Consider the following 23,631-nt stretch of genomic DNA (forward strand, 5'->3'; position numbering starts at 1 on the left):
AAGCAGCCTGCTGCCAGGAACAGAGGGCTTGGTTCATGCCCTGTGAGCACCACTAAAGCCAAGGACAGTCAGATGAGCACTGCACATAATAGCAGACATGAGTATTTTAAGCACAGCTGCTCAAAGGAGAAGTGGGTACTTTCCTGTATTTTGCCCTCAGTGTGTGTAAGCGAGGCCTTCAGCTTGCAAAACTTAATGGCAAATTGATAACTTTGCTCATTGCACAAACACCACTGTCACAAGCAGAGATTTGGGTTAAACTGTTCCCACTTGCTCTACCCAAAATCTCTACTCAAAATTATAGTTGTGTTGCTGAGGGGAAGCCATTTAATGAAATAACCCTGGAGAAAGAGCAATAGGAATGAACAGCTGGGAGTAGGTTTGGGACAGAAATTATTTAAATTCCATCTGCCACAACTGGACTTGTTCAGCTCACCGTGCCCCCTCCCCAAAAGGTACTCACATTTAAGTCAATGGGGACTATTCATATGAACAAGAACTAGCACAACTGTTTATGCAACCTGCTAGTCAGGACATTCACAACCCTTCAGGACAGGACAGATGCAGGGATATCAGGTACCACTTACACCCTGCAAGGAAGGCTTCTGCTGCTCACATTCCTTATGCAATTTAGCATTCTTTGCTGTGGGAACAAGAGAGGTGTCGGCTCTGAACAGGAAAAGCTTCCACAGAAACCGTGAAGTATTAGCACACATTTCTGAACAACATCCCCCACCATTCTCATTCTTAATTTTTTTTTTTTTATTTTAAAAAAACCCCAACCCACAAATGCAACACTTCAAACTGATCAGTCTCCTGTCTATTGCCATCTCTTTCCTAGGGTCAAGGAAATGTCCATTCTTGCCACCTTTATGGCAACGTAAGCACTATAGCAGCCAAAGAAAACCCACAACTTCATTGCAAGTAATTGTTAGGTCTGGAGCATATTCAGGTGTTAAAGCTCCGACATAACCTAGCACAAACACAGGGAGAAAAATTGCTGCAGCAGGAAGCCTCATGTTTCAGCTTTTGCTACCCCTCACTCCTACCCCCAAACTTATCCTCCATACTTTTTTCTCTGTGTGGCATATCTCCAGGTGGGCAGGACTGGTCTAAAGCTATTGACTCAAACTGAGTTTAATTCATTTAAATTAATAAATATTGAAAGTAAAACAATTAAGGATAGTAAGGACAGTTTGAAGAAGCTGCTGGTCAACGAAACAAATATGTGAGGTTTTACACTGTTAAAGATGCAAATTAAAGACCCAAACAACTTATACTACTTACATTAGTCCTTACATGCTGATGGACATTTGCATCTCTCAGAAACCAGGTATCGCAGTGGCTGCAGCTGCCAAAAATGCTGGCTGGGGTACTCACATTGGAACCAGATTCTGCTGTGTGGTCTCCAGCAACTCATCCTTGTAAGGTAATGGGGAAGGTGGTGTAGCAGTACAACTCAAAACGAAGTGCAAGCTCAAAATACTTTGAAAAAATGTCTCATTTTATTTGTACACTTGCAAAGTTGTATGTAGAAACTTAGAGTACAGTCCTGTAAATTTACTCATTGCTAGAAGAACTGTCAGGGACACAAGAAAGGTATTTATTGATTGATCATCAAGTTAGAGGGGAATAAACAAACAAAAAAGAACCCCGGAAAAAATTTAAAAAGTTATGGAACTCTTTCTTTGTTTTTGTTGTTTTTAATCCCCGAGTACAAATTTTATAAATACAAAACAAATTCACAAATTACTTTGAATACTAAATAAATATCTACTTAATAAACTCAGACTGAATACCTCCAGCCAGCACTGGTACAGTACTTAAAAAGATATGCAGTTGTACTCATTCATGTGTAGTGTTGAGAAGATATGCTCACACAAGTTTTAAAAACACACAGTTTCTTCAACTGTGCTACAGCAGAAGATTTTCTCTGAGTTGATAAAGCCCTCAATACCACAGCTCCTACAAAATCTAGAGGATGAAACAAGGTTATTTTGTGCAGGAAAAAACAAAGTACTTCTGGAAGATATCTGGACACATGAATGTATTAAAAATGTACAAAACCTCTGTAAACCAGTACATCTATCAAAATTATTAGACACTGAATAAAACTGTAGCAAAGGTAATCTTTCCTACATTCTCCTGAGTGCTTAATATTACAATGAGAATATAGTGCAGGCCACACTTCAAGGTGGTTAAACAGTTGTTATTGCTTTAAACAGACATGACGACTGCGTAATTTAACAATTCATTTTAATGAACATTATAAATTCCCTCAAAAAATCCTTTGGAAGGCAGAGGTTAGATTCGTGACTTCTTTGCCGCAGGAGCGGTGTGGTCCACATTACCAGATGTGATTGGAAGTCCAAGCTTTTGAGCCTGAATGTGGAAGAAAGCTTGAAGTCTAGTTCCAGCTTTTGCTTCACTTGTGTTACGAGGGTTGTATTCAAAGCAGTTTGAAAACATCAGCTCAATGTCTTCAATGAATTCAGCTAGTAAATAGAAGGAAATAAATTAATTTAGCATGTCTTAAGTCATCAGAGAACAGTATGCTAAAGCAGTATGACACCACTGAATTAATACAGTGATCCTACATAGAATTGCAACACAAAAATGTCTTTACATGTGTGTCGAGTTCCTATCATTGTATCGGTGCAGTGCCATGTAAATGTTCTTAAATTTCACTGATTATCAATACAGGAAATACAAATCAAACAGGAACATTTTCTAATTATTTCATCAGTGACACTCACTGACATCAAAGGCTTGAGAAATTACCAGTTGTTTCACAGCTGCTCATTTCCTATCTATCTTTACATTGTGTATTTTGGTAGTTAAAGAACTATGTTCAACGGATCTTATTTAAAAAAATATTAGTAACTGCTCTTTAAAAAAACCCAAAACAAAACACACCACAACCCCCAAAACCAAGCACAATTTCAGATTTCTAATCATCTGACACACCCTATTTTAGGACAAGAATTTAAAATGAGAGAACATGGTTCAGTATTCCTTTCAATAAACAATACTTACATGCTAACTTATATTCACATTTATTCACTTTTTCACGGATTATATTTAAGGCAATAGGTTTTTTGATGATATCATAGTAGTCTGGTACCTAAAAAAAAACAAACAAAAGGATTCATAGACAAAGAAATGGAAGCTTAAAATTCTACCTATGTTAATCAAATCATGTATTAGCAGAAAGCATGTTTTGTTTTTAAATAAACAGAGGAGTCCTAGGCAACCACCTTCATTTCCTGAATTGAATACTAGTTTTCAGGTATTGCTTTTTCATTTTTTGCTTCATTAAAATAGCAGACCACAACAACCATTAGCCAGCAATTCAATGAATAAATCTAATCCTAAATACCCTGTGAACAACTGTAAGAAAATTGCATGACCAGATAAGCATTATGGTGTTCCAGTTATTCCCATCTGTCAAGCACAAAAATTACTTCCAAGATTTTAAAATTTTTCATTTTCTTGTAACATATTACAATATTAAAAGCTCTTTAATCGTGAATAATGACAAATTTGACTCCACTACTATTCATTGTTTTGAAGAAATGGAATTGAGAAATTCCATTTACTTGTGTTAAAGACAAGGTAGTGAACCCTTCTACAGCAAGCAGGACACTGTACACAAGTGTCAGAGATAAAGAGCCACTAAGAACAATGTTTATGGAGGAAAAGGACTGTCTAACTTTTAAGTGCACTGGTCATTTGGATCACAAATTTTGAATTCCAGTAAGCATCAAGCTTAGGGTGACTCTCACACTCACAAAGCAGGGCAGGGAAGTAAAAGAAAAAGGTATCTGATCCAAGTGTGACTTCCCCCACCCCTCCAAGGAAAGATATCCACATGCACCATCATGTATGTTTTAAAACCAAGTTTTTGGTTATGGCCTGTAACTTTACTATCTATCAAGTGCAACCTGCAAATAAACCTAGAGAAAGAACTAGTAGAGAAACAGAATTAAATTGGCACATTTTTCATTCCTTTCCCTTTAAGAGTGCTGTTTATGTGACTACTAAAAAGAAAGGTAATTTCCTCTTTCTGGCATGCTGTGCACTGACTATTCAATGTATTCTTTACAGTCTTCAAAGCAAAATGAAAATTTCTATCATGATGAAGAAAATTTGGTTCACTCAGGTATGATTTTTCTTTCCAAACTATACAGGCTATCCCTTAGTGATTGACTCAGGGAAACTGGAACACACTGAAATCTAGCAGTTTCTTTTCAGGATCAAAATTGAGTTGAATTCTCCACCTTTTCTTGCATTCACTAGATTCCTGCACTTTCCAGCATAATTCCAGTACTCTGTTAGGCACACACTAATCTCCATTTCACTGAAAATTTCTCTCCTCCTCCACCGCGCTTACATCTTTCATTCATGTTTGTACATCATTCTCTTTGTCCTGACAGATCAATCCTTCCAACTATTTAGAGACTCGATCCTTATGGGTCCCTTCCAACTCAGAATATTCTGTGATACTGAATTCAGAATTTCAAGTCTTCATTTAACAGCTATCACTATTAATTTTAATAGAGCATTTAAGCACCAACTACTAGGTCCTGCAAGAATGTCTGTGCAGAGTTGCCCCACAGGGCTTGGAGAGGACAGGCACTTTGGAGGATCAGATAGTCCCAGTTGCCTTACAACTGACAAGCCAGTGCAGCCTGCAGAAAAGCAGCTTTGGGAACTTCTACTGTATTAAAAACCTCTCAAGCAGCACTTACTTTGGGTACCCACTTTACCATTCAGTACTTTAAAATTTAAACAAGAGGGAAATTAAGAACAAAGCTACGAAATCATCTTCTTACTGCATTATAGTTAACATCAGAGTGAAATTGTTTCTTTCTTGTTATTTCATTGGAGGTTTCTTCTCAGAATATCTTGCATAAATTTAAGATTAATTCAACTAAATTATTAATTAATAACCATAAGCTTACCTTTAGCAATTCTGTGCCCTACTTGATTGGTTGGGGTTTTTTTCAAAGCAAAGCATTTCACATTTTTAAATGCCTGATGGAATGCATATTTAAAATTTTGCCAATAGCATGTCAATCATAGAAGTTATTTCTGGCACCAAATATCTGAGCTGAAATGCAAGAGTTCTCCTGAATCCCATTCCTTAGCTTTATCCCCGTTTGGGCAATGCTATAAATTCACAAGTTTTAGTGGCAGCAAACAGGACTCTCAGCCATTATTATTCCCTCTACAGTTCTTTCAGTTACCTGGATTTTGGAAACCAGTTTCATGAAAGGCCAGCTGTCATCATGTCGTACCAGTTCCACTATGAGTTGTTCAAAAGCTGAGAGTTCATGGACTCCCCCTTGACGTCCTGAACTTCTCCTGTTCAATATCTGAGGAGATGATTCTGGAAAAAAAAAATGACACCCCACCAGATAAAAATAAAAGCCTGACAAGTAAAATTAAAAAAAAAAAAAAAAAAAAAAAAAATAAAAAGAAAAAAGAAAAAAAAAAGAGTGAAACACCATTATTCTTGGGTACTAAAACTGTAGTTTAAGAGCCCAAGGCATGTAGTTTGGCTTCAAGTATTAACTATACTACAGCCTTGTTATTTACTACTAAAATGTCTCTCTTGCCATACAAAATGCTAAGTACCAGGACTTAGCTGGACTGCATTAATTTTGGAAATTATTTTTTTTCACTGATTTTCATCTTAAAACAATTTGTTAAACACTTAAAAAGCTCTATTAGAAAAAAACAGAATAAGCTGCCTACTCATAACTTTTACTTTCACAAAACCTCTATTCAGAGTGGTTTTATCTGCTTTCAAGAATAGTCAGCAGGGTGGTTAAGGATAAGCTCAGAAATTTCCAATGGTGAAGGACAGAAATCATGCAGAATGCAAGGCTGCCACACTGGAGTGCAAGTCTTTTACACTCTTCAGTCTCTCACACTGGGTCCTCTTTGTTTTTAAAAGGTTATTGTATCTTTCCAAGTATTTCCCTACTATCCAAGTATTAGCTTAACAATCGAGGACACCGCTAGCCCTGTAACAGAGAAACAACATTTTTCTTCTGGTAGTAGTTTCTTGTTGTGTGTGTATATTCCCAATTTCACTACCTTGCCTCTATCTGTGTTCTTCACTGTTTAACTTTTAATAAAACAAAAGCATAAAAGCTATAACTAAACACTTGATTTATGTGGGTTAAGGCATAAAATTACTTTCACATTTTCTATCCACTTATTAGCAGTTTCTCCATACTCTGTGCTAATATGGAATTCCAAATATGGACATGATAAATCTCCTTGGCAAATTAAATATTTGTTCTTTAGATGACTGGAAACTTTTTCACTTTCACTGCAAAAGAAAGAAACTGTCTCGGAAGGCAAAACTGCCTTCACCACTTCTAGTCTCCTTGCTTTACCACACAAATATTTTCGCGAGGAACAGAACGTGGGTTTCGTTGTGATAAAAACATTTCTCTAACCTGTGGATTGTCGTTTCCTGCCTCTTCTCTTGGGTTCAGTAACAGGAAGAGAAAGTTTTGAAGCAGAAACTGGATACTTCTTAAGCCGTTCGCTGGGGTCTGCAGTATCAACAATTCTAAATCCAAGAGAGTTGGAAGGGCTGTTTTCCAGTGTGTTATCAGCACTCTTTCTTCCTCTTCGTCTTCTTCGAGGACCGAGTAACTCCACAAATACATCTGCTTGTAATGAACTTTGGCTTTGACGAGTGGTCCGGCTATTAAGTCTTAAAGTAGGCCTTGTCACTGCTGAAGAGGCTGATTTTATGTTTCTTAAACCCCTTCTGGTAATTTTTGGTGAAGATTCAGTTTGCTGACTTCGAGAAGCATATCGTGCCTGACGCTGGCTGTTCTGACTTGAGAATGGATTGTTGAGTTTGGCTGCTCTCATTTTTAATGGAAACTTGACCTGGGATCTTCCTTGCTTTGATGGGCTACAGAAAGTGAACAGTTATATTTATTTGTCCCCAAATTACATTCCTCCCTTTTCTGTCAGTTTTCTAATTCAGCATTTACAAAACCCAACCATTCCAGGTTGGACTGGTAAGCAGCTGGCTTTCAACCTGATGCAGTCAGTCATTCAATTACCATTATCTTAAATATTGCCCTGGGGTCTCTTAATTAAATATTATGTGGGGCACATACTTTAAGGAAATGCTCAGAATACCGATCCCATTTGCAGCTTGTGCAATAATTAGAGCACCAGCTATCAATACTGAATACATCTGGTATATATATATATACTGTATGTATGTATATATATATACTGTATGCAGTTTGTGTGTATATATATATATATGTATATATATATATTCTAGTCCTCTAGAATTCAAAACTGTACAAAAACAACTCCAGGTTTTCTCCAGAAGATCTTTACTGTTTGAAACTCTCCCTACTTTACATTCAAACAGTAGCTATACAGAACTGCAACTCTGATGGCCATCCCTCAACCACACATCCAAAGCTGGCATTTTTATCCTGAAAAGTGAGCCTAAGTCCAGTGGCACTAACTTTTGTTCATATTAAATCTTTCAGTAAGAGCCAAATTCATAAGAAGCTGCCATTAAAAAAAAAACAAACATCTTTGTCAGACTAGACTTCAAAATACATGCTTATGTGAACAGTTACTCCACATAATAATCAAGATATTTTCATTTAACAGACATCTATTTACCTTATCTCTTCCTCCTCTTGAGATTCATCCTCCTCATCTTGCTCTTCTTCGTAATGCTCTTCCTCACTTTGTCCCATCTCATCATAGTTTGCCTCTTCTTCCCCTTCTAGTTGTTCAGCAGTCTCTTCATCACTTTCCACAGAAGGCCTCTGTCTGGAGGAGAGGCGTCTAGAGCGCTGTTTTGGTCGGCACTCTGGGCAAAACCAATCTCCTTCAGGAATGGCCTAGAAACAGAAGAGGAAAAAAAATAAATTAGCATTAGCAATATGCAATTAAGTTATAAAAACTACTCAAGTTCTGTGTGAAAAGGAAGCACTTCTTTTTCCTGAGATACCTTCAGCTTGGGCCTGATGCAGTAAGTGTGGTAGCCTCGATCGCAGCCATCGCACAGCACCATGCTTTCCGCATCGCCTTTCTTTCGACACACCTTACAGCGAGCATTGAGGATGGACTTGGACCAGATGACACTTCGATCCAACGTGGACAGATGAAGGAAGACTTGGGACAAGCTGGTAGAAGACAGAAGCGACTCTCTCCAGCGATCCAGAACTGTTTTATAGGACCGTCCACCATCACTGGCATCTTCCATTAAAGAAGGGGATTTAAAAAAGAAAGAAAAACAACAAAAAACCCAGAATTATCAAACTCCTTTTACAAAGATCCAGGTTATTCTAGACAGTCAAAAGTAAAACTCTGACTGTCAAACAGACAGCAGTAGTAAACTGGGATAATATTACAACCTTTATCTTATCTCTTCAAGACTTCAAGAATATTTTCTCCTTAGCTTCCAAGCTGCTGAAGCCTTTAAGATTTTACTCTTCCATACATATTCAACTTAGAACTTGCACATACATAGGTCATGATTAAAATGTTACAGTCTTACTCAAATGTCAACCTGGAAACCTAACAATTTGATTTATAACGTATAAACAAAGCTTACTTAAGATTACAAAAAAATAATCTCATGTCCAATTTACTTTTCCTTGTATGTAAATTTTGAAATCCCAAAATATTTACATTTAAAGGAAGTACCTGAAACTTCACTGGCAAAAAACAGCTTAAAGAGCACTTCTCACCCACACATGCTCCAGTATAGTCTAGCAGAGAGCCTTTCAGCCCTCTGCCCATGCCTCAGTGCCTTCATTCCTGCCCTGCACTCTGCCTTCAAAGAACCTGTGCATCTGTGTGATTAACCAGGTTGGGTGACTTGGACTGGTTGAAATATAACTGTTTCCTCAATACTTTATAAGCAACGTAGCACATAGGAATCCATGGTACACACTGAGTGTCAAACCAAGTAAGACCTGGGATCCTAATTAAATTACAAATAAATGGAGGGGACACAGCGGTAAGAAATTAGATTGTATTTTCAAACAGGTTTGGTTAGCAATCCAGGCCATGGAAGCAGCCAGACAAACACACACAGAGTAGCATGGGGGGGCAGCACCAAACAGGAATGAGCAGCTGGGAACCACAGAAACAAACGGGCTGTTCAACGACCTAAGGGAAACAAGAAGGTGTAAATGATACCCTGCACTGCTGCTGCTGAGCAGAAAGTGAATTTCTTTATTAATGCTGAAAGCTATTTTTTGCATTTTAAAGACAGAAGGTTTGAGGACAGGAAGAGACAATACAACAGTGCTTTTGATAATGGAAATGTCTGCAGACTTCCCTTCTGAAAGTGATAGTCCAGTTACTACTGCGTGATCTCTAGTGGATTAATGATGCACTCCAGTATATAATGCCTCCCTGCCTGCTGCACTAGTCACAGTGGGCACAGGAATGGCCTATGATGCACCTGTCTGCCAAATGACTTATTGTCAAGAATCGGAAGACAAAATATCTAATAACGAATAAAATGAAAGAACAAAAATGAGACTAATTACTCTCCTGGCAAGGCCCTTCTGCCTTCTCATCAACTGGCTGCCAGGATTTGTCTAATCTTGCATACATTTGCATTAGCAGCAGCACAAGAGAAATGATGGGAGAAGGCAGAGGGTAAACAGGCAATAAAGCTTCATAAATAAAATACAGCCACTTGTGAACTGCAAATATAAAGCTGTATTTCCTAACATTTCCTATTACTTTGTCCTTAGGTTTCCTGTATCAAGTTCACTTTTCTGAGGACAGTGCTTTTCACAGCACTGCAGCATACCTCAATGTATTTCTTTAAAATTCAGTTAAGAAAATTAAACCTGCTTAAAACAGATTTCTACTATAACTCTGGGAAAGACACTATCTTAAGCATACACATAGTTTGACAAGTATTTCTTTTGCTGATAACGGCAGTTTCAGCATTATTACTTTTATTTGGAGGTTACTTTTAGCCTGGATTGGTTCACTGATATAATTCATCACATAACACAAAAAATATACTGCAACGGCAGATTTGCAGGGCAAGTAGAGATGGAAATTAGTGACCACAACCTGCTTCAGCATGTCCTGCCACTGAAAGAAACACACCAAATAACACCCACTGTTTTCAGATCTCAATTTGTAAAATAAGAATAACACCTCTCTCTTCCATCCATCATCTTTCTCATTTATATTGTTAACATGGAGGGAAAAACGGCCTCTTCCTTTGTGTCTTAGCAGCTCTACACTGCGCAGTGGGATACCGCTCCGTCACCTAAGTCCTCCAAGCCTTGCTACAATGCAAATGAAGTTGTTTGACAGATCTGTGCACTCATCTATCAATAGCTAATTGAGTTGAGGGAAGGGGTTTCCATTTTAGTATTTCTAGAAAGGATATGCAGTTGCACAATGCTGTGAAGTTTCAAAAAAATGAGGACATTAAAAGGAAGGGGGGGGGGAAAAATGCGATTACATGAACATGCAAATTTCTGTCCCAAAGTGATAAAAAAAAATACAGTTCTTTATTTCTGGTTGCAGAAACTTCTTTTTTTTTTTTTATCTTTGAGCTGTATTTGTTTCAGTACCCATGTTTAAACCTTTGGCTTCAAATACCACAATTCCTTCAATGTAAGGAACTGGCTACAAAATTATTTAAGAAAAAAAAACAAAAAAGAAAACCTGATAAAATATTCAATGCTTTCTAATTTTTAGCAATACAAGTAACATTTAAAATTTACCATCTCTCTGACTAGTCTTGTCTTTCACTCTCTTCCTCCTTTCATACCCCCAGTGGTTCCTTTCATCATCTTCTGCATTACCTAACATTAAATTCATAGAGTTATTTCAAATACCTTTTTGAAGCATGGCAAATTATTTTTTAATTAATTTTTATAGTCCATACTTGCATAGTCTAAAAACATAACTAAAACAGTAGTTATGAACATGTGCACGTAGAAAAGTGAAGAGTAATGTGCACAGAGGAATTGCATATTCCAGGATTTATTTTGACTCCCACTACAAACAGGAGGCTTGAACTGAAAGCTCTGAAGCCTACCCTGCCTTACCTTTCTGTCCATCTCCGGTACAAATGGCTACAGGAGCAGATACTGACCACAGGTTTCTTTCTTAGCAAACAGCTTATGTGGTCTGTGCTACCATGAACCTCCTCAATTCTCAAAAAATGTAGCCAGTTTATGGGCACACTTCTCAAGGGCCAAGAGAATGAGCTCATCTGTCCATGTGAAACAACATGCTTTGGATATGTTCTGCAGGAGTGTTCTTGAGTGTTAAAATGATTAAATTAACCTCCCAGGAAGGAAGAGCCATGGTAAACCTCATCTGTTTCAATTACAAGGAATACCTTCTTTGACTGTCTTCTCTGAAGAGTAAACAAAAATTCTTCATCATAAAAAAGCTCACTTCCACCTTTGCTGCCTCTGCTCATGAAACTCCGCAGGGAAGTAATGAAAGCATGAGAACAAAGTATGCAGATATACTAATCCCATCCCTGTTCAAAGGAAACAGCTTTGACAGTAGAGAAAACAAAGATAATCAAGATCTAGAAGGAAAGGAATGGAATAAAGACAAGCAAAAAGAAGCAAAAAAGTTGTTTTGGGTTTTTTTTGTCCTGCAAGAAGTAAGTGGCACAAGTTAAAAAGGAGGTAAATTATTCCCTGTATCAGTCACAAATGTCCTCCCATGAATTAGAATCCAACCTTTTGTATGAAAATCTGAAGGATGTTTAATGACTGAAGTCCTGCACTAGTGCAGAAGGCAGTTTTTTTGGGAGGGCTGCCTCACTGAACTCCAGGGAAACCAAAGCACTTCATCATTTCATATCTCAACTTTAACATCTCTGTAATAGGAATGAGGAGACCCTACTTCTGCACTGCAAAGTATTTTGAAATGTAAGGTAAGGAAAAGTAAACTTGTATCAAAAAAGAAATAAAATCTGTAGTAAAAACTGCTTGTATTTCTACCTTCTCAAATGTAATTTTTATCTGAGAAGCAGCACTTCAGAGTTTCCTTCAAACAGCTATTTAAAATAAAAAAAAAAGGCTTTTTTACATCTTAACTCATAAGTTTTTGCAGAAAAACAACGTACTGCAACTGCTCCCCCTCCTTTTCATGCTTCTCCCCATACATTACCTCAGTTTGTATTGAAGGAAGAAAAACCAAATTTTCATAGCTAATGTTTAATGAAAAGACTTCTAAAAGACAGTTCATAATTAAGATATCCATACAATTCAAATCATGTTACATTTAATCACCAGACAACAGAAGATCAGCGACCATATAGCAGCTCTGTGAGGCCAAGGGGGCCATTTCTGGGGTTTCCAGATCTCCTTTTGCATCACTGTCTTCTGTGTCAGTCTTTTCTTGCTCTTCCACTTGAACATTTGGTATGCACCTCAACTCTAAACTTATCAGAATCACCAGTGAGGCTCTTGGCAGCCTGATAGAGCCTCAAACAAAAACAGAGGAGAGAGGAACAGCTGGTCCTTTTATTGCTGAGCCGGGTCCCTTTGTCTGCTCTGCACCCTGGAGGCCACCAAGATAAACCTGCTAGTGACTGCAGGGAATTTCACTGTGCTGGCTTTAGGACTAGAAGCCATAAATGAAAACTAAAAATTGTTAAGTATGGCTCCATTCCCTAATACGAACAGAGCAGAATGAAGGAGGGGGGCAGAGAGGGCAAAGAAACTTCACAGTGAAAGCAACAACTGGAATAATGACAAAGACAAAGCACATTCAGTCTAGTTTAAAGCAGAAAAGCAGGGGCACTCTTTTTTACCACAAGTGTTCCCCTGTACTCCCTACAGAACTCCTATCACTTGCTTGACTTCCAGTGTTTTTACTTCAGTGGTAACTAAATCAGCCTAAAAGTTGAGATTATCGAGTTTAACATTAGAAACAGATATGCAAGGCATTTCGTCTAGGGCAGTTCCCTTAAATAGTTAGAACAACTATTTAAAAAGAAACTCCTGTTAGAGAAAGAAAAAAAAAGAATGTACAGACACAATCATCTATATAAAAACAGTGACACAAAACCAAAATTCCACAAACCAAAACCCAGTGGTTACAAACTTAGACCTAATTTCTATTATCAGAATACTGTTGAACACTTTCTAAAGGGGTTAGAGAAAAATTGCATCACAGCTCTGAGCACAAGACAGTCCAAAACAAGAAGCAGTGTCCACTTTTCCCTAAGAGGTTTAATAGTATTACAAACACTTCCTTGTCAAGCTAAGTAGAGAACTTTTCTTTGCCTGTTACACATATGCAATCTTGCTTTCATTCAGACTTGACTCTTGCTAAAAGTGGCCCATTACGCAACCGAAAACATGAGACATTTGGCACCAAAGGTAAAGCAAGAAAAGGGAACCTGACACTGTTGCTTAACGGTTCAGGCAGTGAGCCAGAGCAGAGGACACCTGGGATCCTTCCTGCTCCTCAGCGATGTAGATTATTCTATACATTACAGTAATCTTAGAGCATTAGCATTTTTCAGAGCAGAAGAGATGCACGGGCACACTATGGAAAACGAACATCAGGGATTTTAATTGTACGTGCAAATCACGCTCAATTGCTTTCCCTATACAGTTTCTTTGTTGCCCCATATAAAGCACCTAAAAGGGAAAAAGATTCCCAAGTTAAAAAAGAAATCCCACCATCATTGAAAAGATCAGGCAAAAAAATGAACCATCGTTAGATTACAGCAGTTGGAACCACTGAAAAAAAAAGACACAGGAGGACTGTTAAAAAACTTTCCCTCCAATACTTCAGGGACATTTTTCTTCTTTTAGTCCTTTTCCTCTATTTCAGGGTGTATGATCAGTGGCCATAACTTGCTAATAACCATGTTTTTCCCCTTCAGGGAATGGTAAACTTAGAATTGTCAGCAAGATGCTGTTGGCAAGTTTGTAAGCCAGTTTAGAAATGGAGGCATATAATTCACAACGTATTTACAACTTGTATATGAAGAGTAAGTAGGACAAATGATAGATGTACTGTCAATTACTGTTGTGCAAGTTGCAAATAGAGTCATGTAGTAGGAAATAAGCCACATCATGCCTGGCTTGGAAAGAGGAGACATATTTGAGTTGACCAAACACTAAGCCAAGTAAAGCTTTCAAACAGCTGCGATTCAAACTACTCTCATGCTCTCCCCTTTCATCTCAATCATTTGTTGCACTTCCCTCTTCTAGAGGTTATCACACCGATAATAAAAGCTTGTGGAAGGGAACCCATGTCTGCATATCAGTCTCTGGCACAAATCTAGCTCAAACTCATCTTCAGTGGCAACTGATACCCAGACAGCAAACTCCACGTAGGAGCAGCCAAGATGCAGAAACAGCTTCGGATCAACTGTGCCATAGGGCATTAACAGCTAGTGTTAACACACCAAAACCTGCATTTTCATCTTAAACTACTACAGAAACATCTGCCAGAGCATAAGAGTTTTGTACACAGTGGTTATCAGAGGAAAGTATCGTCTAATAGGGTATGTGGCAGTTGTTGCTCTGGAAGACCCTGGTATGTGCTGTGCTGGTAACCCATACTGCACTCTCACAGGTGAAAAGCAAAGCAGTCCTGCAAGCACAGAGCATGGCTCATCCCCAGTGTGCCATCCAGACAGGACAGCCTTGGGAAGGATGAAGCATCTTTACATACTTCTCCAAGACAAAACTCCAGCTCTGAATTGCAAAAGGATCCTAAGGAATCCAGACCTGAGGTATCGCTGGAAAACAAAATGACTTTATGCACTTTGGATCTTCTCTCTCACCCCTAGAGCACCATCAGAGGCAGTCAAGGAAGGAGTGTGTATCCAAGTCAAGCTAAAATCCCGCTTTGGTTTAAATTTTTCTTGCAACCTTTTATTTCCAAGTTTTACAGCACAAATGCAAAACCTGAGAATCCGGAAGTCTGCAATGTAAATGTTTCCCACATTTTACAGTCAATATTCTGATCAAGGTGATCCACATAAATAAGGCTTACATTGCTTTCGCAGAAACAGTATAAAAAGCAATATTTTTACAACCTAAATAACACTCAGAAGAAACTCACTGTAGAGCAACATAATATATTGGCCTCAACAGTAATTCTGATTTAGAGTATTCCCCCAGAAAGATTACTCATTCCTGCCTAAGGGTACAATTTATCTCCTAGTGCATCAGTATAATTGTAGGGCCACACAAACAAGGTGACTGAAACAATCCATGTTAAATAAGCATGAACTTAAGGGTAAAATTTGCTGTTAATTAATATATATAGTTCAGGACAAGTAGAATAGTAAGAAAAATAGTAATATTTCCTCATGATCGATTGCCTTGTAAACTAACAATCTAACTTTTTTCAGTTTTACAGTGTTACACGGCAATAGGTTAATTATTTGGTTTTTTTCCCCAACATGCTGCTCTAAAGCATCCAGTCCTTCAGAAGAAGCAAGTGGGTTTGGCATGCGGGGTCTTTGTGTGGTGTTGGGGCAGGTGGGGTTTGTTCGTTTGTTACAAAAGCTTACACAACATCACAGACATACAGTTTAAATTTTGAGACTTACCAAGAGGTGCTTTGAGAAACCTGCGCTCAATTCCTTGTTCTATCTGAAGCAGTGCAGATGCCAAGCAGTGGACCACATTATTGACTGGCTGAGGAGTACTTGTGCTTGTCGATGCAGCACTTGGAGCTTCAGTTTTTAATCCAATAAGTCTAGAACAGAAAGACATAAATTATCTTTGAATATTTTGAATTTAATACCAGAGATATTCATACATGTCTGTATCCACAGTAGATTCTTTTATTTTAACTTTCTTTATATGCATGGACTGTGGACATGAACAGATAATGCACAGGTGTGATTAGTTATCCTAGTTCTTATGTTTGCTTAATTAGCTTAGTTAATCTAGATAAATCATCTTTAGGTAAGTTATTTAAATTTCAAGAAATGTGGATGACAAATTTCAATACAATTATTAAGATTTCAAAAACATTTGATGCAACATCTATCAGCTGGTTTACGAGAGATTTCTGTGAAGAGTATAGTCCCAATAATTTTTCAGTGAAAACACTTCCAGTGGTGAGGTGTTGCCTTTTAGAGTATTTCCATCTGCACAAGTTCAACTACGCAGATCCTTACAATTCATAAGATTTTTGAAAATAAAATAAATTTAATAAAAACAGAATGTAACTTTAGAATGTAAATCAAGAATTGATAACTTATATGTTCTCATCCTTGGAGGATCTTTCTAAAACACTAACTCTTCGTATAAGGGTGATAAAAAAAGAAATAAGAAAAAAGAACAACAAAACAAAATTCAACCAAACAAAAAACCAAAACCAAACAAACAAAACACCAAAAAAGTAGTTTTCCAATAAAATGGGATTAAAAGACTAAGCAATCATTTCAAAGTGTAGTTAATCTTTCTGAACCAAAACATTAAGTATAGTGCAGGAGAGCAACTCGCACTAATGAAAATAAAATTCAATTTATATTTGGGGTTTATAGAGAAACAACTAATTAAGATTCTCTGGATTCTGCTTTATTCTGATGCATAAGGAATGCTTTTGGTCGTCCCTGTTCTTTTTTCACACTTAAAAGCTGTTCATTATATTTTGCAGTCACACACATTTTGAGAGCCTGAAAGCAAACAGAAAGAAAGCTGCATAGTTATTTACATTTCACTAGTCAAACTCCAAGGTCTTAATGAGATGTCACTCGCTCTGAGGTGGATAAAAAGCCCAGCATCAAAAGCAATCTGTCACATGATTTCAGAATCCCATAGTGTGTTTTAATATGCAAGTCTTTATTAGAGTAGACTTTATTCAGAAACTCTGATTGAGTTGGTAGTCGGTATCAAATGGAAAAAAAATGAAGCAACAAGCTTCTGTAGAATTGAGAGCTGGTAGTGGAGCCAAAGTAAGTGGAGACAGATAAATTTTAGCTGCTTAATTAAAACAGTGGAATATTTCTATGTTGTGGTTTTCAGGAACCAAACATCTGTAAATTGTGTCATTAATATAAAGGATGAGCCTATCCATTTTGCATGTAACTAGAAAACTCTGATTTGAAGGGCAGTCTTATATGAAAATACTAATTCAGAAAGCTGAAATAAAAAGGGAAAAAAAAACTTAGAGAACTTTAAATTCCTAACATCCAATACAACATTCAAGAGTCCACTCAGAAATTCAATTTTTATTAAAGTCCAACAGCAGATAATCTCCAGAATACCTAAGCAAACAGTATGTTGGCACAATGATTGTTTCCAATAAATCTTTTCCTGAAGTATTTCAACATTTATATCCTATCAAGACATTTAATTTTATATTTATTAAGTCAATTAAGGTAGATCTTTATTTCCAAGAAGTATGTTACTTCTGATAACTAAAAATTTAGAAATCTTCACCATTTCTGTAGTTTCTGAAATTGGATTTACAACAAAAACTTATATCAGAGTCCCACGTGTATTTCAAATCTTTGTTTAAAAACCAAACGAAGCCCCTCAAAACAATTCTACAGCTGCAACACTACATGATTTGAGGTTTCCTCTCTCTTACTATGTTGCAGCTTGCTCAACTGAAGTATTATAATCTTACAACTTCATGAATGATATCTCCTTTTTGCTGCAGAGCTAAAAAGTAATTCAGACCATGGCCTGTTGCCTTGATGGGTCTTCCTGTGACTCATGAAGAGGTACACTGGCCAGTTCAACAAGCAATTTGTTACTATTACCATCTTTCCTTTTTAACACTCTTACTCTTTCCACAAATTTAAGTAATTTTTTGTTTTGTTTTGGTTTTTTTCCTTCTGGAAAAGAAAACATCAATTACCAGATTAATTTTTCTCTGCATTTTAAATTATTTTAAAATTAATCCACGTTACTTCTTTGATAATTAATGTTCACTTGGAGTAGCGTAATATCTGAATTCCTAAAGTTGGTGCCTTAATCTTATATGGTAATAGAACAGCATCATTTAGAGACTATAAACCAATGCAAAAATCTCACGTTTTACAACTCAAATCTTAAAAAACACCATTTCAAGGAATTTGAGGGTAAAAACAACTTGAAGATCCAAGTCCTCCCCCAAAAACTCAAACCAGAGCACTGCTATAAAACTCATAGCAAAGAGCCATTATTTAAACTATAGCTCTTACCTGTCTTTCACAATAAACTTATCTTGATCATCAGTTTCCATTACTTCAGATTCTTCATTCACAGTTTTAATAATACCATTTTCTTTGTTTTCATCACTCAGAAACTCATATCGCCCATGTTCTAAGGCTGCTCTCCAAGCCTGTCTGTCTGTAACCTGAAGCAAACATACAACTTTGAGGTTTCTAAAGAATCAAAGGCCACAAACTTTTAGTGCCAATTACTCCCTACATTTAATTTAATTATGCCTTTAGTAAAACCACAGCATTCAAGAGTTCCCATTTAAGTTACAGACTCGATGGCATCACTGTGTTCCTAGGCACTCTACAAGTCACAAATACCTTAATAGCCCCCAACGTTCCTTGGTAGATCCTGTCTTCAATGTCCAAAAGAAAGTCTCTAAGTCTCAGTTCAAGCTGCTTCTCTGCAGATAGGTGAGAGCCATCGTGAGCATTCTGCATCCTTCCCCGTCCTGAAGGAGGTCTGATGTCACTTTGAGGTTTGTCTGCAAGAACAGCAAGTAATTTGGTGTTAGTGGACCTTATTCCTTAAAGCAGCCATTGGTGAAGGGAACAAAAGTAGTACAGGGCAGAACCAAGTAAACATGGGTTCAAAATTCCCTTCCTGTAGCAAGATGTTGCCAACACCAACATCTCCATGCCAGCTAAGGCATCTGAACCAACCAAGTAGAGTATTCTTTAGAGGGATGACCTCTAGATTGGCATCCACCCATCCCAACACATAGAATGGGAAATCCTTGTAATTTAAAAGTAGTTCTTCTGCCTTAAAATGCTTTCTAAAGTAGTAGATAAGCAAACAACAACTCTGCTATAAGTGCAAGGAGAAAAAAAAAAAGATAATAAAGTCACATTTCTAGTATTTGATGGCTCTTACTTTACAAGAGAACCCTTCAGTTTTCTTTCCTGCAAGGATCTTTATCACAGAAACACTTAAAACAAACATGTGCTGAGAATCACAAAACCTATCAAAACAAATATAAGCCCTTTTAAAAACTTAACTTTTAAACAAAACAAACAGACCAGACTTATTGTGTCCTCTAATTAAAGGCAGGGAATAAAAGAACAAGACAGCACGATAATTTATGAAACCTAGGAAAGAGCTGATGATGGGCTGTCAAGTAAAACCTCTTATAAGAGAACTCAAAGTTCATGCAAAAGCTCTAAAGCCACAGGAAAGTTTGCCCAAATCCTAAAGTAGTGCTCGCAAATCTGCATAAGTGGTGAACACTTCTGTTCACAGGATTTACCTTAAAACCTTTGAGTGCAGTGATGAGATGTTACATGCAAAAACTTAGAGGTATTTAATAAAAAAAATACAATAAAGCTGTTGTTAAGAAAGCACAAGGTGAATTTCTAAGGTGCTCTCAATTGCTGAAACAATTCCCTGTAACTGAAAATATTCTGAAAATGTAGACTAGCAACTCTGATGCCTGGATGCGGGAAATGTCCTTTTGCGTTTAAAAGCAAAGAAGAAATGCAATGAGCAGAACTGAAAAGCAGCAACTGCTTTGCAAATAAGTGATGAGGAGAGTTAATGGATACTGGAATTAAATCAAGTAATAGCACATATCAATTTTATTTCCATGCTCTGTTGAGTGGGAACTGGAAAAGGCAGAAGGGCAGTCTACAGTGCAAGAGAATTACGAAGTTGTTCTCATTTGTCTTGCAAGTCATTTGAGTGAAGGCAATAGGGCAGCAGCTGGAGTCCACAGCAGAAAAGCTCCCAACAAAGCTACACATGGCCACTTATCCCTGCCTATCACACAGTGGTGACAGCATTGGCATTGGACCACTGCATTTGAATTTTTTTCATCTCTATTAAAGTGAAGTTCAAAGCTGCCTTGGCTATGAAAATCAGGTTGCTTCAGGGCAGAAAGCAACACACAAAATACAGATAAAGGCGCAGCAATTAGGAAAATATGCATAAACTCAAATATATCAGAAGACAATAGAGATTTTCTAACCAAAAACCTACAAATATAGACATAAGGCCTCCAAATAGAGCTTAATTACTACACAGAAACTCTGTCCTGTGCTGGTTTCCACCAAAAGAAATGGTAGATCAGTTATAAATTTAGCAGTACCTGATGTGCTCACAGCACGTCCTAGCATACACACTCCAGGAAAACAGAATTTGTCTCTGCTGTGAATAATTCTCCCTTGTTCCAATATAGATAACTCAAAATCCTCACACTGATTTTCATAATTGAAAACAAAATGCAATTTATTAAACATTACCCTTGGGAGTTTCATTTTGGTAACATCCTTCACCTGCCAACATGCCATAAGCAATCCAGCTGCAAGCTTGTATATAAAGAATTTTAGTGGTGTTTGGAGCTAACGGCTTGCCAATAAATTGCTAAGTACTGGGCTAGCAGAAAAGGGAAAAAACCCCTAAATACTAGGTCTAGGATGGTTTTTCAGTACACTCCTACATTTAGAAACCCATAAAAATATCTGTTATACTGTTGTTTCTCCTCTATTGAGCGCCTGCCAAAGGAAGAAAAAAGGAAAAAAAAATAGAAGAGTAATATCACAGAATCCCAATGCACTGATGTTAATCCACATACCAACCAACATAGCTACACTATTTTTTAGTGCATAATAATCTTCACTCCTCAGTTAATCTTTTCCCAAAGGTCAAATTACTTCCTAAGGGTGTTTGCTTAAAAGCCAATCCCAGTTTTCTAAGCAGTAAGATAACAGAAAAATTATTACTTTTTTTTTTAGCATGAAACACCAGAAATACCACAAAGGTATATAAAAGGGGAAATAAAAAAAAGGAAGGAAAGAAAAAACCAGTGTGTTTTTCCATCAAATGAAACAAAGCTTCAGAATAATTCTTATTTTTCAGAAATTACAATTAAATGAAAACTAGAGGTTTCTAGAATATTATATAGAAATTGTATCTGTGGAAGCAAATTAACACCAAAAATCTTTCATTTACCTGGAATATGGAATTTTTCCACAGGAAAACTGCTTAGTTGTTCATATATTCTAGTTTTCTCTTGTAAAAGAGTTTCTTTTAAGGCACTCTCCCTATGTCCTCGGGAATTGAGAGCCTCTAAGAGTTGGTCCAGTTGTTCCCGAGAACTGTAAAAGCACCAACGGTTTGGTTTATATACTGGCCTTGGCACCTCTACAACAACACTGGTGTGTGAATCTTGGTCATTATTGGAGGTAGATTCAGAGGATTTCAAAGACTCTCCAGTTTTACTGAATACCTGAGGTTCATTTGTGCAAGACTGTCCACTATTCTGAAAGGAAGAGGTTCGAGGCAACAACATGTCTTCTGTGAGACCAGAATAGTCCTCCTCTATAAACAATCCAGGAAGAGAAGGGAAAATCCAGTAGCGTCGGTACAGACGGTCACGACCTAACGGGGTGATATTTGTGCAGGCTGTTGCATTCTGAATCTTTTCTAACAGTTCCTTCTCTTTCTTTTGTTGCTCCTGTTTTAAAGCTTCTTCATCTTCAGCAGCAAGAGGTTCACTCTTTTCACAAGTGGTCTCTTCTCGTCTTGTAAATTCTTTATATCCATTTTGCCCTCTCCTTCCTAAAGTTAAAGGAAGAAGTTTGGTAGAAATACACTTGTAATTTTTTTTTTTTAACCAAAAGCTCAAGTAAAGGGCTTGGTTTAGTTCTATCACTTTCCAATTATCTAAACTTACACTGTCAAAGACCATCAAGCTCAGTCAAGAGACAATACCAGTTTTATTAAAAAAAACTCAAATGATTAACTGTGCTTCCCTTGATGAAGGGGTAGCCATTTTGAATACACTTTCACTCTGCAGAAACTAGACCAAGTCTCACTTACTGACACTTATTTTTAGTACCATAAAAAGGAACCAAACTTTTAAGAACTGAAAAGCATGTTACAGAAGCATCTTGTAATGTAATATTCTAGCAATTCCATTACTGAATACAAACTATAATTTGGACTTAATTTATCATCCTCAAAATGATCAATTTAACTTCCCAAAGGTCTCAAGCAAGACTAGAATCCCTATACACGAGCTTCTTTGGCAAAGTCAGGTACCTTACTTTATAACTTTTCTTTTTAAATATATATCCTACTGTTTTCTCCCCGTCAACTTGTACCAGATGAAAATATTTCCGTTCACGTCTTAGTTTACCAAAGTATAAGGTTCTGGTAGTCATCTAGAAAAGTATGTCTCCTAACTGATGCATGCAACCTTCAAGATGCTGTCAACACTCAACTTCTACTGGTTTCCAGTTAGACCTTCAGTCCCCCAGTTGCAGGAATGAAATAATACTTGTTCGTCATCCATTCACAATGTCTCAAACATGGGTATTTGAGAAACCTGAAATTCTGTTTAGGATCTCATTGTTTCGCCATCATAAAGCTGTAGTAAACACGCAAATTTGCATTACTGAGTGACTCAATTTCCATCCCAGGTACTGCTAGGAACTGTACAAGTTTGCAACTTAAGTCCACAATGATCCAGGACTTTCACTGGCACAGACACTAGCACAAAGCCTTCCCAGCAGAAAGGCACAGATGAGCTAGATGCCCAAAGCCATCAACAATTCATCCCTCCTGTGGTGACACCTCTGTTTAGTTATGAATAGCAGGCTGCACCATTTACTGCACTGCAGCTCCTACTAGTACACTGCTGAGAAAATGAAATCTGGCAGTAAGACTGGTTGTATTTTCATATAGAACACATGCTGCTTCATTAACAAAGGCAAACTAAACCCAAATGCTCAATCTAACTTTAAAAAAAACCAAACTTGTTGATTTGTAGCTTACTAAAAAAATAGAATCAAACCCACACCATCCTCTGTTAGATGGGACTCCTACAACTCTCTCGCTAAGGGCACTACTTACAACAGTATGGTTTGTTAGGCAACAGCCTGAGACTTTTCAGACAAAAGAGGAATCCAGACAGCTGACCACAAGAACTACATCAGGCTGGCTCAATGTACTTAGTAGCCCATTATCATCATGTTTGGGTGTGGGTTTTTAACTTTTCCTTTAAAATATCACATGAAAGACTGATACTTTTATATAAAACACAAGAACTTCCCAGGGGCACGCGTGCATGTACACAAGTACACAAACAAATACATTATAGCATTACCTCTTCGTCTTTTTTTGTTTGGTCCCAGCTCTTCTTCATCCTCTGTCACTGTGTCCATGTCTTGCTCTTTACGCTCAATCTCTTTGCTCTCTGTACTAGTATCTAGGTCTTCTCGTTCCTCTTCCCTGACACAGTAAAAAAATCAAAAGGTGACTAACCAACAAACCACACATAAGCTGAATGATAAAAAATATACAAGAAAATATGCCATCTTTGACACAAAAAATATTTTTCTCTTGAAAGTACTTAAGCTAGTAAAATATCTATAATGCTTTTAAAAAATAAACTTAATATATTAAAGCCCAGAAAAAAAACATT

General features: G+C 37.3%; 1 protein-coding gene across 5 annotated transcripts in view; it reads right to left on the minus strand.

The window, feature by feature from the left end:
* Positions 1-2,239: 2,239 nt before the first annotated feature.
* BAZ1A (bromodomain adjacent to zinc finger domain 1A) overlaps positions 2,240-23,631 on the minus strand; it is a 74,571-nt gene continuing 53,179 nt past the window's right edge. For 3 of the 5 annotated variants that reach the window (XM_064658589.1, XM_064658588.1, XM_064658591.1), the window contains 12 exons: positions 23,314-23,438; positions 21,156-21,764; positions 18,530-18,693; positions 18,191-18,345; positions 15,599-15,747; positions 10,776-10,856; positions 8,018-8,265; positions 7,684-7,907; positions 6,474-6,943; positions 5,250-5,392; positions 3,037-3,124; positions 2,240-2,495 (listed from right to left, as the gene is read on the minus strand). In XM_064658589.1, the coding sequence (XP_064514659.1) occupies positions 2,305-2,495; positions 3,037-3,124; positions 5,250-5,392; positions 6,474-6,943; positions 7,684-7,907; positions 8,018-8,265; positions 10,776-10,856; positions 15,599-15,747; positions 18,191-18,345; positions 18,530-18,693; positions 21,156-21,764; positions 23,314-23,438 (2,647 nt within the window). In that variant the 3' untranslated portion in view covers positions 2,240-2,304. The remainder of the gene's footprint in view (positions 2,496-3,036; positions 3,125-5,249; positions 5,393-6,473; positions 6,944-7,683; positions 7,908-8,017; positions 8,266-10,775; positions 10,857-15,598; positions 15,748-18,190; positions 18,346-18,529; positions 18,694-21,155; positions 21,765-23,313; positions 23,439-23,631) is intronic. The other 2 variants (XM_064658590.1, XM_064658593.1) reach the window with 1 other exon arrangement.

Source organism: Pseudopipra pipra, chromosome 6 (assembly GCF_036250125.1).
Source record: "Pseudopipra pipra isolate bDixPip1 chromosome 6, bDixPip1.hap1, whole genome shotgun sequence".
NCBI classification, from domain to species: domain Eukaryota; kingdom Metazoa; phylum Chordata; class Aves; order Passeriformes; family Pipridae; genus Pseudopipra; species Pseudopipra pipra.